The 15251-nt window shown below is 46.5% G+C and overlaps 1 protein-coding gene across 1 annotated transcript in view; it reads right to left on the bottom strand.

Moving 5' to 3' along the window:
- Positions 1–12906: 12906 nt before the first annotated feature.
- The window catches only part of RALY (RALY heterogeneous nuclear ribonucleoprotein), a gene marked incomplete at its 3' end in the record, with an annotated part of 91264 nt that continues 88919 nt past the window's right edge, over positions 12907–15251 (bottom strand). The window contains exon 8 of the mRNA XM_082325774.1: positions 12907–12951. Coding sequence (XP_082181900.1) covers positions 12907–12951 — 45 coding nt within the window. The remainder of the gene's footprint in view (positions 12952–15251) is intronic.

Here is a 15251-nt window from a genome sequence, read left to right as displayed (position 1 = left end):
ATAGTACTAAATTTTGCAATTTCTAAGAGAGAAATGTTTATATTTCTTAAGTCCTGCACTCTTCACCACTTTAAAAAGAATCTAAATGCAGAAAAAAAAAAAAGATATAGGTAACATCATTATATGATGGCTGCAACACACTGTCTTATATGAATCTTGAATTTACGGAAGATACTGCCAAGTAGTTTGAGTTCCAAATTAACACATTATGCTGCTTGATCATAACACGCACTTCTCTCTGCTAGCAGTCAGTATCAGTAAGCTCTAGGGGACATGCATAGTGCTGTCCTAACTAGTTTTTCTAGTGCTGTAGAAATTTTATTACAGCTGCTGAGTACAAAGATGCAAACGGGGAGTTAAGTCCCTCTTGAGGGACTTCAAGGGGGGACAGTTTTCATGTAATCGCCAGAATGGCGCAGGGTCAGGATAAGGTGTAGTAGCTCAGGACCCCAGACACCCATCCCTGCAGGCAGGCAGACTAGCCTCCTCCCCAGAGAAACTGGTGGTCATTCTGAATGCAATTCATCAAATATCAGAAACTGAAGGGTTTCTACCAAGTTTTAATCTTTGTATGTATGTTAATACAGAACACAGTCTTGCTGGGAAGCCAGTCACTTGCTATTTGAAAACTTGACAGCACTGTAAGGCAAAAATGAAGGTTTTATGGTTGGTTTCTTAAAAGCATTTTGAATTTCAAGTGAGCTATAACAAATGTTGGATGTATCTTTAAGTGAATAAAGCCAGGATCAGTGCCTCTTGTAACATTATTGTTGTATTGTTTTTTTCTCTAACAAATAGGCGTTCTCCTGTTGGAAGTAAAACTTTTTGGAGAAGTGGTAGTTGCCTTTTTTGTTTTAGTGACTTGCTGTTGGGACGTGCTGAAATAGCTAAAGAACAATGATACTTTCTGTTTTTAAATGCTTGCTTTTTCCTGGGTCAAATATCTTTAACGTACTTTAAATACAAAGTTTGACTTCAGTATATTTGGATCAAAAAGATCAGGTTAATAAAGGAATAAATTGTTCAAACCCATCATCTGTGAGCTCTCCTGGCTCAAAGGAGAGCTTTATAGGTGTATTTTGAGTTTGTGCATGAAATCCTGAAGGCATTGGTTTTGATGACTAATACTTGAGTTAAAACATCTTGAGCTGTAGACTCTAATTTACCTGTGGAGTAACCTCACTGATGCATGAAGTGTCTTCGGTGTCTAGGAGCAGATATTAGTTGATTTTTTTAAAAAAAAACAAACAAAAAAAAAACCACCAAGCACCTTCTTCCAGTGTACATTCAAAAAGGAGTATAGTCTACCGCACGTGTTGTATGAACATAAACGCCTCTTGCTGCTTGTAAGGCTGATGTAAGTTTGAAGTGTTCAGAGGCAAAAAAACAGAGTTTTGTACTTAAGCTGAATGTAAGTCAGCTTAAGTAAGGATGGAGTTGTTAACAGAATAGGGTGGGAGCTTTGTTTGCCTTGGGTCTGCATGCAGGTCTGTATTTGGAGGCAGACAGAACTGTGTTTCTCCATGCTTTTTTCTCTGCGAGTTGAAAATTGGCTGTATGGTGCTGATGGATATGCGGGAGCCACATTTTTTTTTAGGTACTGAAAAGACTGCAGAGCAGAATGGAGTCCCTGTTTGAATGGGTTGGGGAGGAGCCTGGGAGCTAAGAAAGAGCACAGTGATTTTAGCCGGGTTGCTCATCTCCAGGCTCCTGCCATGCTCAGAATTCTCTTAAACCTTATTTAATCTAAGCTGTTGCAGGTCTGTTCCTTTCCAGCAGTAAATATGCAACACATCTTTCAGCCCAGAACATGCAAAAGAAAATCTGAGACTTGTCACTGGAGGCCCTAGGAGAACTATACAGAAGTCGTGTTGCTGTCAGTCAGCCTGAAGTTTACTGCTACCCTTGTAAGAAGAAGAATCTCTTTATAACCCCACTTTTGCCAGGTGAATGCTTTTATCTCTGAGTCAGGGGGGCTGGAACTCAAAGGGTTAGGTGGCCTTGCTCAGGTCACCGAAGTCACCAGTAAAACGAAAACAGTTCTAGTTCCCAGGCTCAGTATAGATGCAGTGGGATCAGCTGCCTTCGAGGTGGTGTGGCTCTGTTCTGCCGAAATAACTGTTTGCTATTATGAAAATAAGTGAGATTAAACTTTTCATGGAAGCTTCTGGCCAAAGCAAGGATTTAATCAAAGCAGTAGTATTTTTATAACCAGAAATGGGGTAAAGAAGGAGAAGCATTTATAAAAAGTTTCATTGAAAGGGGGGGATTTCAGGTTAGTACTGTGCATGGGCCATCATGTGTTGTGTCCTGCAGACATGTACACCACACCCTGAAATCCCTGGCTTGTGTCAGTCGTGGCCTGCTTGACAGAGAAACTTGGTCACCTAAGATCGTAAGCAAGGGGAAGAAAAAGCAGACTTTCAAAGCTGCTGCTGCTGAAAACAGGACAAGGTTTGTCACAAATTGCATGGAGCGTTCAGCTGTAGTCAAGCGAAAGTGCGTATGATGGTATCTAGTGGAGGAGGTACAGAAATAGAAACAGCAGGAAAGCTCTGAAAGTCAAGAGAATATGAAGTTGAGTGTGATGCTGACAGTTAAGATTCATTAGAACTTATCTGTTAATGTTTTAAATAACATTTCTCCATCTATATGTTCTGCCCCTCTGCTCATTTTTTTGCTAGAGGTTTATTCCAGATTACCAGACTAATAGAAAAGTAAGCAAGTGGGAGGCCAGGCTTTGAGAAAGAACTGACGACAGATGTTTTTAACAAAACAGAAGCTGCACAAGAATTACCAGTTCAGCTTCAGCCTGTATGGACAACAAACTGCAAAGCCGCACCAGCTTCCAAAAGAATTGCTTGCTTTTCTATTTTTAAATTGTTTTTGCCATAGCAAAGGTTAGTCCCATGTTGCCTGAGTAGCAGAATATAATTTTCTGTAGCTTTCCATCTGACAAGTGCTTGCCCTCACAGTACGTGGGTTTGCACCCTGGCTGCTCCAGTGCAAGCTCTTCCCTGAGCAACCTGTTTCTGGCCGCTGCCAGAGGCAGGACCTCAGTTTGGACGGACTGCTGTAACCCTGGATGGTAAGTCTGGCTTCACGTATCCTGCTTCTGAGCTGTCCTGTTAACTGTTGTGTTTTTCCAGCTGCTAAGCTCACTCTTCCCTTGAAACGTGAAGGACTCGGATGGTGGGAAAATGGGCAGTTTGGTGTCCCTGGAGGAAAATGGCCAGAAACACCCAGGTTAGAGGTAGTGGTCAGGTATTAGGACAAGCCTGTCCTCATGAGAGTCTCTCTTGGGCTTTTCCAGCAGTGCTAAGAGGGCCTACGGCTAAAGTCTGCAGATGTCTGGGTTCCCACAATGTTTGTGGGGATCGGCCAGGGTTAAGTTGGACCTATATGGCTCTACCTCGCATTCTGTTTTCTGCATGTATAGGGGCATTTTGGCAGTTAACCTAAGTCACGGCTTGCTCCAGTCCCAGGTGTCTGTCAACCTTGGGAAAACTCTTCTCAAATGGCTCTAATTTGGGCTAATAGCTAAAAGGATTTTGGATAAACAGTAAAATCCTATGGTAGAGAAGGGAGCGCAACTCCATGTGTCCTTTCCCTCAGTATGCCTTTGAATGCAGAGAGCTGGTGGAGAAGAAAGGGTGCTCTGATCCTCCTCGTTTGTTTAAATGATCTCGTGACAGGAGAAAGGAAAAGGCTTTTGAAGGAAGATATTACTTGGAAATTGTGGAATCCTAAAGAGAAACAGGTTTTGAGGGCTTTTGCTGATCTTTAACACTTGCCATCTCACCTGTAAAAGCCTTTGGCTTGAAGGGACCTCACCTGGCTCCAGTCCCTTGGCTAAGAAATCCGTTTTTTTCAGCTCTTTCTATAGTCAATAATGAAGTCAGGCAAGTGCCTCCAGAGGCCATTCAGCCAGTCTCAGTTTTTAGAAAGAGCCTAGGGAAACTATGCTTTTACTATAGGTTCTTCACCATAGATGAATATAGGTAAGATATACATACATATTCACATAGGTATCATATACATATATACACTATACATTCTTACATATCTGTATATAAGAATATGGCCAAACCTGTGCTGTTAGTTTCTGTCACAAGCCCAAGGGAGAAACCATACTTCTTTATACACAAGCAGAAATTTAAGCTGGCCCTGGAAATGCATTGCTGCCTGATAGACATGAGGAATCAGCTTTTCCTTCCAGGAAGAAAAACACTTTCTCGCTTCCCTTCTGCTTGTGACTATAATGCCAGGCTCATTCCTTGCAGTTCGTCCTTTTTCCTTTCTGCATATTGCAAACAACTGCATATTTCTGAAATAAAACAGTCATAACTTTATATCTGTGTTCTTAATGATTTTTCTGCCAAATACCCAGCAGAAATGTGTGCATACCTCCCTCTCCAGCCCATTGCATCTTCCATAGTGGGTCTCTGGGCTCAGAGAGACTTTGGGTTTTCTAACACAGAAGCAGCTTCCTTAATTCTACATTCTGTATTAAAGCAAATTAGTTTTAAAACCTTTGTTTCTTCCCCCAGCCTTGCTTGCTGCTTCAGGTAATCGTCCCATAGGTTTTGTGTATTTCTTTGTCCCATGTGGAAACATTTCACTTGGAGTGGAAGCAGGACTGTGTGACTTAGATGGCAAACCATGCTTGTGCCCTAATTGTCACCAGTGTTAGGTCACACCGCTGGATGTTGGTGCTTCTAATGTGGTCTTACAGTCCTCTTCTGATAATATTCATTTTCATTAAAAAAGAAAAAGAAAAGGGAGTTTTATTGCCTTTGTTACAGGGAGAAAAGCTAGAAGTGATCATTCTGAAAGCAAGGCACAGAAGGCAAGTAAAAAATAAATTTTCACTTCTTTTTAGTTTTGCGGACTGAAAGGTCTTTCGGTACTGTTCGTGGTCCTCAGAGCCTGCTGCAGGCCTTTGTGCTATGTTTTTGTCCAGCACCAAAATAGCCTTTCTTCCACCATAAATGTGGAAAAATAAGTTCTGGGAAACATGAGCTCATCTGAAATGAAGCTTAAAATGTTTTTCTTCCCTGCATTGTCTCCACACTTTCTGACACCCTCAAACAATAGGTTGCTTTCCTATGACTCCCAGCCAGTAGGGAGGATTGCATTTCTTTTTCTTCTGAAGGAGCTGTGCAAAGATCTTTTGGGTTCTTTTGAAGTGGTTATTTAGGTGTGAGGCTGTGGTTGCCATTGAGGTTTCCCTGTTAGCGAGAGGCTGCTTGGGGCTGGCTGTGTGGACTCGAATTTTTTTTGTACGTGACAGTTTGTTTTTAATTCCAGACCTACTCCACTTTCTCAAATTCATTTAAGCTGCATGCTGAAGCACATTGTTTCCCTCTACACTTTGTTCTGGATAAGGGAGGTGGCCATTAAATCCTGCCCCAGACCAGGAACGTACTTGGGCTTGAAGAATGAGGAGCGTGCTGGGGCTGGAGCCCCATCTATGCCTCATGGACATGCTGTGGGCAGAGACGTGTCTTCTGAGCTGGCCAAAATCAGAAGATGGGATGCTTTGGCATGTATAGATATGAAGGGGATCTTCTGAGCAGTAAGGAGGGAGCCAAGCTGGAGAACGGGGTGAAAATCAGGAATGGATGTCCCAGCTGTGCTGTCCTCCTCTCCCCAAATGGCTCAGGATCACCCAGCAGAAGGAAACTCCAAGCAAACATGGGGATTGTTTGCACCATTGTGGCTCTGAGCCGCTCCTGCCTGGGCTAACCTCCCCTCCGCAGCCCGAGCCCCCCCGGGCTGGCATCTTGCAGCTCCTGCTGCCACTGTGGCAGTCCCGCTGCTGCCATTTTACCAGAGATGGAGCTGCGGTCATCCCCGTGCAGCAGAGAGCGGTTTTGCTGTGAAGGCTGAAGGGTTCTCAAAGATAGAAAGGAAATATGTAGGTAATGAAAAAATAAGATTAAATTTAATGCATAGAAATAACAAAAGGCAAGGATTGGACAAGTATATAAATACTATAGAGAAAAAACTAAGAAATGCAATCAGAAAGGTATCAATTTGTATGTGCAGAGGCACTGGTTCTGGGTAAGTATTCCTGCTACCTTGAAATACTGTTGTCTGAGAGCTCTGCTGTTATAAAGGTGACTGTGTATATCAGATTCACCTTTCTAATTTGGATTGTAATGCCCAGTGCACCATGCTTTGCCTGTCATGCATTGAATGTTTTCCAGAAGAGTGTGATATTCACAGTGGGTCTGGTATATGCACAGCCTTGTGGGTTGAAATGGTGGGTTGAACTAGTCCTTAATGGAGTCAAGAAACCAGAGGAAGGGAAGAGGGGAGTGCTGTGAGGAGCAGAGCTGATGGGGATGAGACAGAGGTGGGAACTAATACAGCGCACAGCAGCAACCTGTCCCTCTGCATTCCCATCGAGTGCTCTGCCAAGCCATCGCTATGGCCAGCCCTTGTCTTCCGAAGTACAGAAGGGATTAGACTATATATACTCTTTTTTTCAGTGGTGCTGTCTGTATGTTTTATATCGCCACATACGAATTAGGGTACGAGCAGGGTTTTTCCATCTCTAAGTTGGGTTGCTCTTAGCATATCTGTCAGTGTGCTCTTTGCGGTCATGTTCTTACAGTTTCTTTACTGGCTCAAGTTCAGTGGACTCTTTGAGTTGGTCCCCACTATGTGTTCAGCAGTTTTCCAAGGCAGGCATTCTCCATACACAACCAGTGGTGATGGATAGCAAAGGTGTTAAGCTGGGTATCTAAATGCAAATCCCATCCTATTAGGATAGTTCCTGGCTGTGGTTTGGGAGGACACAGGACTCTCCCATACGTCTGGGCTTGGTGGCTGGAAAGGCAGGGAGCCTTGCTGCTGGTCTGCCAATGCAGTTATTTTTCCTTTGGTAAGAAAAGAGTGGAGATCTCTCTTGGATTGGAAAATGATCCCACAACACAAATTATAATGTGGGAAATTGTCTCTAATATGATATTATAGAAAGACAGTATCATACCAACTAGTTTCAACATACATATTTATAATTAACTGAAAAAGCTGTCTTTTAGCAGAAAAACAGCTGAAATGATGGTAATAAAATCAGGATTTTTTGTTCCTTACAGTGAAGCGGTATGAGAGACAGAAATAGTCTTAAAACCATGACAGATAAAATGTATCTCCTGCAGATGAGTGCTATGGGCTTTGCCCTGCCTGGCTGGTTCTGTGTTGTTTCCAGCCACTTTCAGTACTTCGCTCACAGATTCAGTGCAGGTTTTATATGTTCTGCTGCTAGGGAAATGCTTTTCCTGCTGGGGGAATAATTCAGATCCATTAAGGCATGAGTTGGAAGTGGTGAGGAGCAGTTGTAAAAGTAGCGCTTGCTTTTTGTGTCTATTTTAAATGAGTACAGTGACGGATTGTGATCTGGGGTGATGGAAAGCGTGTGTTGTGCCATACAGGAACAGAAAAGTCCTGCTTCTGTGTTGCCTGTTGCTACCCCCCCACACACCCCTGTTATCTTCTCTGGCTTCCCTCTTCGCAGTGCTGCGGCCGGGTGAGATAACCAGCCCAGGGAGGACGGGTGGGCGACTGCTGTTCTGCCCCAGTGGAAAATCGCTCCTCAAATGCATTATTAAGGTTTTTTTGCAGATGGGAAGAATTCCGAACGGAGCATTGTTTTTGATTCATTTAGGACCAGATTTCTCAAAATCTTTTTGTAGCATAGCTCCAAGTGTCAACATTCACAGCTGGGGTGTGTTTTTCAAAACATCACCCAATGCATTGAGTGGTTTTAAAAGCTGGACCTGGAGTGATTCAGAGAAGCAAATATATCATTTGTCCTTATCTTTGCTATTAAGTTTCTGAAGCATTTGACTTAATGTTGGCTTTGCAGTGTCAGCATTGTGCATTGCAGCCATGTTTTGGGCCACTTTCCCACCAGTGTCGGAGCCCCTGTGAGGGCAGCACTGCTCTGATCCCCGTGCTCCTGCCTGCAGCATTGTCCTGAGCTCCACAACCTGGGGAACACTCCCAGTGTTGCAAGGAAGAGAAATTTTTATGATGGCCTTGTTGGGAAAACTGTGTCACTTGTGCAGGTATGTGACAGGTAACAGTAAGGCAAGTAACAGCAAGGCTGCATTGCTCAATCAACTGCTGCTTTTTGGGAGAGGAGAACAAGAGCAGGAGAAACATCAGATGAAAGACCAGCCACTTGCGTGCCCCAGAGATTCAGCAGTTGTTGACCTGCCCCTGCTGTGTTTGCCTCCTGGCAGGCAGAAATGCCGCCCAGCCTGAATTTCCCGCAGGCACGGTGGGTATGGCCCCTGGAAAGGTGCCTCCACTCGTTGTGTCCTCGGGATTTGTGCTCTGCAAGGAGAGAGGCCAGTCCATGGCTGTAGGGTTCAAGCCAGTTCACTTTCCCCCAGCACCAGACAGGTGCAGGTGTGAACAGCTGTCTGGTAAGATTTAAAGCCAGGCTGTTTTGTAATAAACTGAGAGCAAATGACTACAAGTAAAACTGATAAGAATTATATCAGTGTAACACCTGGATACCTTTTGAATTGCTGTGCTGCTTCTTCCTATGATGTCCCGTGTGTCGGAGCTGTGAGAACTGGAAAATGTCATGGGGATACCTGTCTCCTGGGTTACACTTTGGGCTGTGACTGTAGGTGTCCTGGAGGGTTGGGTGCCTGTGCTGTTATTTTTCTTAATGTCTTCTTCCCCCCACCCCGTCCTTTTAGTTTAAATCCACCTTCCCACATTGCTGTTAACATTTTTGTTTCTCCTTTTATCTCTCTAGTGTCTCTTGAAGTTTAGGCTTTTGAATGCAAATGCACGTCCCAGGTGGCTGTATTGGCCATAAGTGCTCTGCGTACATAAAAATGATTTCTGATTCCTTGTTCATACCCAATCAGCCAGGGGTAAGTGAATTACTTCAGAATAGCTTTTCAGTACAAAGATAGTTCATTATGGTATGTTTAAGATTATTCTGCTTTTGTCCCTATTCCTCCTGCTGGCTGCCTGCTTCCTGCCCAGCCTGAACTCCCTTCACGTAAAGCTTTTAATGTATTTACTGAAATACTATGTTAGATGCTGATATGCAAACAAGTTCCTAATTTCTTGTGTTAACAGCATGTGCACACACTCTCTCCCCCTGTGATACGGTATTAATAGCCAGCTCTGGTGGCACTTAGACATCCCTGCCTTTGCCTCTGGGAACGTAGTGCTGCTGCAGTCTGGACCTGCCTATGAGGATGCTGCCAGGCTCCTGCATCTCCATGGGGTAGGATGCTGCATTTGGGTCCCTGGGCCCCACAGCCAGACTGGTCTTTAAGCAGTTTAAGTGGATATATATGTGTCGCCACGTTGTTGCACCCAAAGCAGTTTTATCAAAGGAGACCTCCCAGGTCTCAGTCGTGGTCCTGATGTAGAAAATTTTCACCTTGGCTTCAAGGCGCTGCTTATGCAGTGCCCAGAGTGCGATGGTCTGTGCTCCAGAGCTGCTGACAGGCTGAAAGCATTCCCGTCCAGCCGCTCGCAGCCAACCCAAACGCCAAGGGGACACCTCTGGCTCCCAAGTGTGGTGAAGTCAGCTGCGGTGCTGAGGAGGAGCCGCAGCGGTTACCCACTGGCAGGGCAGCAGGGATGAAGAAGTGGTTGGTGAGCAGATGGGGGAGGCTGCAGCTTTGGTCCATGCTTAACCCTCAGCAACGTCTCCTTGCAAACAGAAGTAGAAGGCGTCAGCAAGGAATTATAGAATTGTTTAGGTTGGAAAAGTCCTTTAAGATCTTCAAGTCCAACCGATGGCTTTGTCTGCACTCTGTGTGCGTGTTCACTATAAATGTTCTGGACATTGAACACCTACAGCCCATGTGCTTTCACCTGCCTCTTTCTCCAAATCTCTGCCCCTGTGCCTCACGGTCCTGCAGTGGGCATCTGCCTTGGTTGGGCTGATTTTGATCTTCTTGATAGCCAAATATTTTAATTTTCTTCCCCCCACCCCCCGTCTTTCCTCCTTCTTCCCAGCCACAGATGTCCAGCCATTAGTCTGACCATGCTGCTTTCATCATCCTGAAGTGAACTGGTGACTGATGGCAAGATGGATGGACAGACGGATGTTGAAGCATCCCCAGACTCACCATGAACTTGAACAGATGCAGTAGGCAGCTTTGCCCTCCGGTGCTGGATGATGGCTCAGGCCAGGCTCAGCAGACAGCTTTTTAGGACTGGAAACTTAGAAAAGCATTGAAAGTGTGGTAGCAGCTGGCTTCTCCCCGTGTGGTCACTGGTGCCCTCCGGGCACAGCTCAGGTGCCAAACGTGGCAGGGTTTGGATGATTACTCCAGTGAACACATGCACAGCTGGCAACACGGTGTGAGCTTTGCTCTGCTGAGGAAGGGACTGGGGAGACAGCCAGAAGACATTGTGCTTAAGCAGCATTTATTAGCACCGTTGGCTTGTGCAAACTGGAACAGTAGCCTCATTTTTCCAGTTTGTTATGAGCTGGACCAGTACAAAGTCCAGAGATTAAAGGCCTGGGTTTGTCCCCTGCTCTCCTGCATCAAATGAGTTTCCAGGCCTCCAGAGGAAAAGATCCACACCCTCTATGAACCCAGATGTTTTGCTCAGCCCAGCGGGATATACCTTGTCTAAGGGAAAGCAAATCCTGTGGGCACAGCTGAAGCTTAGAAAGGGAAAGACGACTAACTTGTCTGAAACCAAGGAAAAAAGTGTGTGTATGTACGTATGACAGAGAGAGAAGAAAGCAAAAGCAAATTAGATTTCTTTCTTTTATTATACAGGATTGTATGTACAAGGTCACCTTTCTCCCAAACATCAGCATCACAGTCAGTTCATAGCAAAAACTGCAGCTCATCTCTCAAAGCCTAGAAAACAGCTCTACAACGGCTCAGTACAACACAATGGATAAATTGTACAGGAACCGGAAAAAGGTAGGGGAAAGCACAGTTATCCCTTTAATCCCTCATGAATTATTTGAAACTAAGAAATGCAAATAAAACATTGTGCTTCAAGAGCCATGCTTGCTCCAGGATGGCCCTTGGGGGAGGGAAGCATGGCCCCCAGGACCTGTTTTCCCCTGCACCCTCCAAAGAGAGATGCCATAGATGAGGTCTGGCTTTGAGCGCTGGAGCAGAAAGCAGGGGTCCCCTTTCAGAGCACTCTATATGACCTGGGGGGCCATGCGTTTTGTGGGAGGGTTTGACCAAGGAGAAGCTGTGGACACCGGTCCAGATTCAAAGCACTGGGATGTGTGTGTGGGTGTGGGTGTATGTTTTGGAGGGAAATAGGGGAGATGGGCAGGACACATCTGATCCGAATAAAGTGCTGCATGAGTTTCAGTCCCATCTACCCCTGAACTCAGAAAAACTGGATAAACCCACGAAAGAGGAACGAACAAGAAGAGAAAGGCTGAGAGACCTCTTGGGTGTTGTGGTGTAAGGGGGTTCCCATGACAAGCTGCATGCTGGCTGCTGGAGCCCTCTGCTTGCAGGACGTGACATGGTTCAAAAGCAGCTTGAATTTGGGTAGGCAGGGGAGGTGCTTGCACGCCCACATGCATCGTGCTCAGGGTATTCACCGTTACCAGTCTCATTACGCTCCGACAAGTTGTCACGCTGCGCGGACCCGTCAGACTGGTGCTGGAGCACAGCCTTCGCAGTCACGAGCGGGATCTGTCGTGCCACTCTCCTGGCATGCCAGGTTGGTGCGAAGACCCAGCAAGGCTGGGGCAAGAGGAGACATGAGCACCCTGGGGAAGGGGCTGATTGTCTCTGGCACTGGGCTGGAGAAGTGGGTGGATTACATCCCTTCCAGGGAGCAGCTGGTCCAAGAAAAGGGTCTCATCCACACATGCTTGCACCCTCTCACTCTGCAGAGACTTGCTCAGCCTTTACATAGTGGTTTCTCAGTGGAAAACGAGGAGACCAAACCATTGAAGATGATGTATGCTTTCTTTCTCCTGCTTGGGATCACTTGCTTTCCTGCAGGCAGCTTCCTTTCCCCTTCCCCTCTCTTCAAGCAGCTGCAAAGAAGCCCAGCAAATGCACCAGCACCAACTCCTTTCCACGTGGAAGTGACTGTGTACCCGCAGCAGCTCACGGGGCAAAAGAGACACAACAGGAGGTGGCCATTCTGGGAGGACAGCTCACCCCACACCCTCTTCCTCAACATGACCTTTAGTGTGAGAACACAAATTGTCCAAACTGAGACAGTCCTTTTCCCCCAGTTAGCAAATGCTCTGGCTCTCACCTAGCACGGGAAACAGTGTCTTTATTGGATTAGGCTTCATTCTCCCTCCTCTCCTACAAAAAGCTCTTTAACACCTCTGACTCGTTTGGTGACACAACCGCTCTCCCGTTATCCAGTCAGTGATGGTTATGGATTGTGCAGGGTTTGGTTCCTGCCTCTGCTGGCTGCAGAGCTCCGAATCCACTGCACGGGGTAGTGGGGATTCACTGGGATGATGAGTTTTCTTTGTCTTTGCTTTACAGATGGATGGAAGATGTTGGGCCATGTTTCTCCTTTTGAATGCCAGGTAGAGATGACAGCAGCACTTTGATTCAGCTTGTCTTGCTCAACGTGCCAGGACAGGGTTTAGCCTCGTGCTTTCCTCACACTGTTGCTCACTGCTGTTCTCAATGGGCTGCAAGGACAGAGGAGGGAGAGGGGGGAGGCAAAAAGCTACATCATATTCCTTGAACCTCAAAGATTTGTGATTTAGGAAAGGGAGTGAGGGGCTGATCAGTGACCCAGCTGAGCAGCCAAGCTCAGTGCTAGGAAAACACAGAGGATCAGTGGAAAAGAGCATCTTCTGAAGCAGCAACCCCCCCACCCCAACGTCCATGGAATGAAAGCTTTTGCTCAGATTCAGTGTCTAAGCAGCAGTGCGTGAGCTGTACCTGGTTACTGTAGTCTGGCATCCTCCACATCTGTGTAATGGCTGTTCTCCTGGAGGGAAAAGGGAACCAGAAACAGTAAATCACCACGTGTACCTCCTGCCCTGCCTGGCACACCGTGACACCTCATATGCGGTGACCAGCTGGTACAGCGGTGTGGGAGAGCTCACATACTGCGAGCAGTGTCAGGTTGCTCAGCGTGGTGGAGGAGCTGCAAAACACAGCTGATGTGGACACCGGGTGCCGTGGCTGTGGTTTCTGGCAGACGCAGTCCTAGGCAAAACAAAAATTTCCTCTGACTCCTTATTCTGGAAGGGCTCTGTCAAACAGACCTGGGATGTGTGTCCCTCTTGGATTTTGAAGTCTGGCTCCTGCTGAACCTCAAAGGGACTGGGATGAAATTAAGCCCACCCATCCCTTGTGTAAAGTTAGGTGTCTGATCGGGGCTACACCAGAGTCAGGACCTCCAGCGGGCATGTCCCAGGGAAGGTGTTGAGCCTGTGGCACGAGTTGCTATGCTTTACTGGATGCCTAATTTCTGCATGGCCAAGTTAAGTCCATGCTCAGCACTTTCATAAAGTTTACTGCATGTGCTTGCACTGCTCATGCCTTGTTGTAGCACTGTGAGAAGTTAATTTGGGACCTAGGAATGGCCCACAGCAGGGAACAGGCATGCCTGCATTACTGGAACTGCCCAATGATGCTAAGGTGCAGTCAGTCTGCAATGGCAAATTGAGCATGATGTTAATGACTCTGCTGTTGAACACAGAAGCTGGTCCAAGTTTGCAGCAGAACTCATCATCCAGAATGATAACACTCATCATAATCATCACTCCAAAGGCCACAATAACAGTGCCAGCGTGCTGAACCACTCCCCATGCAACAATGGTTTTGAAACCACCGCAGGTGAAAGTCCCCCTCCTGGAACCATTCTGCAATGCAGCATCATTAAAAGAATTAGGTGCTCAGCAGTAGTATTTTACCTCCTTCATAGGCTAAATTTTGTGGTGAATATTTTAGAGACGGAAATGGATCCAGGAGATGTCTGCAGGGGATGCTAGGTAATCTGAAAGGAAAGGCAAGGGAGCCCAGTCCCAACCTTGTTAGCAGCAGGCTGGTTACAGGGTACTGGGGGAGATGAGATAAATAGATTTTTTACAATCGGGGGGACAAACAGGGTCTTTGCAGAGACCCTACAGGGGAAAAGCTTCAGGACTGCAATGCATGAAGAAGAGATAGCTGGAGACTATGCTCAAAGAAGCTGTGGATGGAGATTCCCAAGAGGGGCAAGTCTGGAAACTTGTGACTTCTAGCAACAGAACAAAGGCTCCTTCTCTGCAATTACAGAGCAGGTAGCACCCTGGGAACAGGCTCTTCAGGAAAGCCAGGTGAGGTGGCATGTGCTCCGGGCAAAGGAATAGCCCAGATGCACAGGGATTTACTTTGGAACAGGTGATGAGTCAGCTGAGAGCTTGTGGGTGAGGATCAGGGTACAGACCAACATAGGTGACATCATGGCAGGCAGCTGCTACAGACCACCTGATATGAAGTCTCCTATGGACCGCTGGAGGAAGCCTTCTGATCACAGGTCCTTTTACTCCTGGGGGACTTCAGCCACCCTGGCATCTGGTGGGAGGGCAGCATGGCTGGGTGCAAGCAACCCAGGAGATTTCTGGAGAGCATGAAGAACAATTTCTTGACACAGCTGACTGACCAGCTGACTAAGGGACACATTCTTCTGGACTATTACTGATGACCAAGGAAGAACTCGTCAAAGATGTGAAGATGGAGAGAAGTCTTGGCTGCAGTGACCGTGAGACTGTGAAGTTGAGTATCCTGTGAGAAGTGACCAAGACAAAGAGCAGAAACAAATCCCTGAACTTAAGAGAGCAGATTTTGGGTTGTTCAAGGATCTGCTTGGCAAAATCCCATGGGAGACTGCTCTGGAGGCCAAGAACCCCAGGGCATCTGGGTCATCTTCAAGGACACCTGCCTTGAAGCACAAGAATGGCCCATTCTGATGACAGTTGGGCAGGTGTGGTAGGAGGCCAGCGTGGATGAACAGCAAGCTCCCAACCAAGCTTTTTCCTACATGAAAAGCCAGAACCTAGAAGATAGAAAGCAGAGCTGAGCCACCCAGGAGGAATATAGAGCCATCCCTCCAGTGTGCAGTGATGGAGTTAGAAGAGCATCTGTAGGTACACCAGCAGCAAAAGGAAGGCTAAGGGAAGTGTAAGCTCACTGCTCAGTGGGGCAGGTGACTGTGGGGCCTAGTGACAAAGCACATGGAAAAGGCCAAGGTACTCAATGCTGCTTTTTTTTTGCTTCTTGGTTTTCACCTGTCCAGTCTGT

Source organism: Platalea leucorodia (genome assembly GCF_965183815.1).
Source record: "Platalea leucorodia genome assembly, chromosome: 13".
Classification (NCBI taxonomy): domain Eukaryota; kingdom Metazoa; phylum Chordata; class Aves; order Pelecaniformes; family Threskiornithidae; genus Platalea; species Platalea leucorodia.
This window is presented reverse-complemented; position numbering and strand designations above follow the sequence as displayed.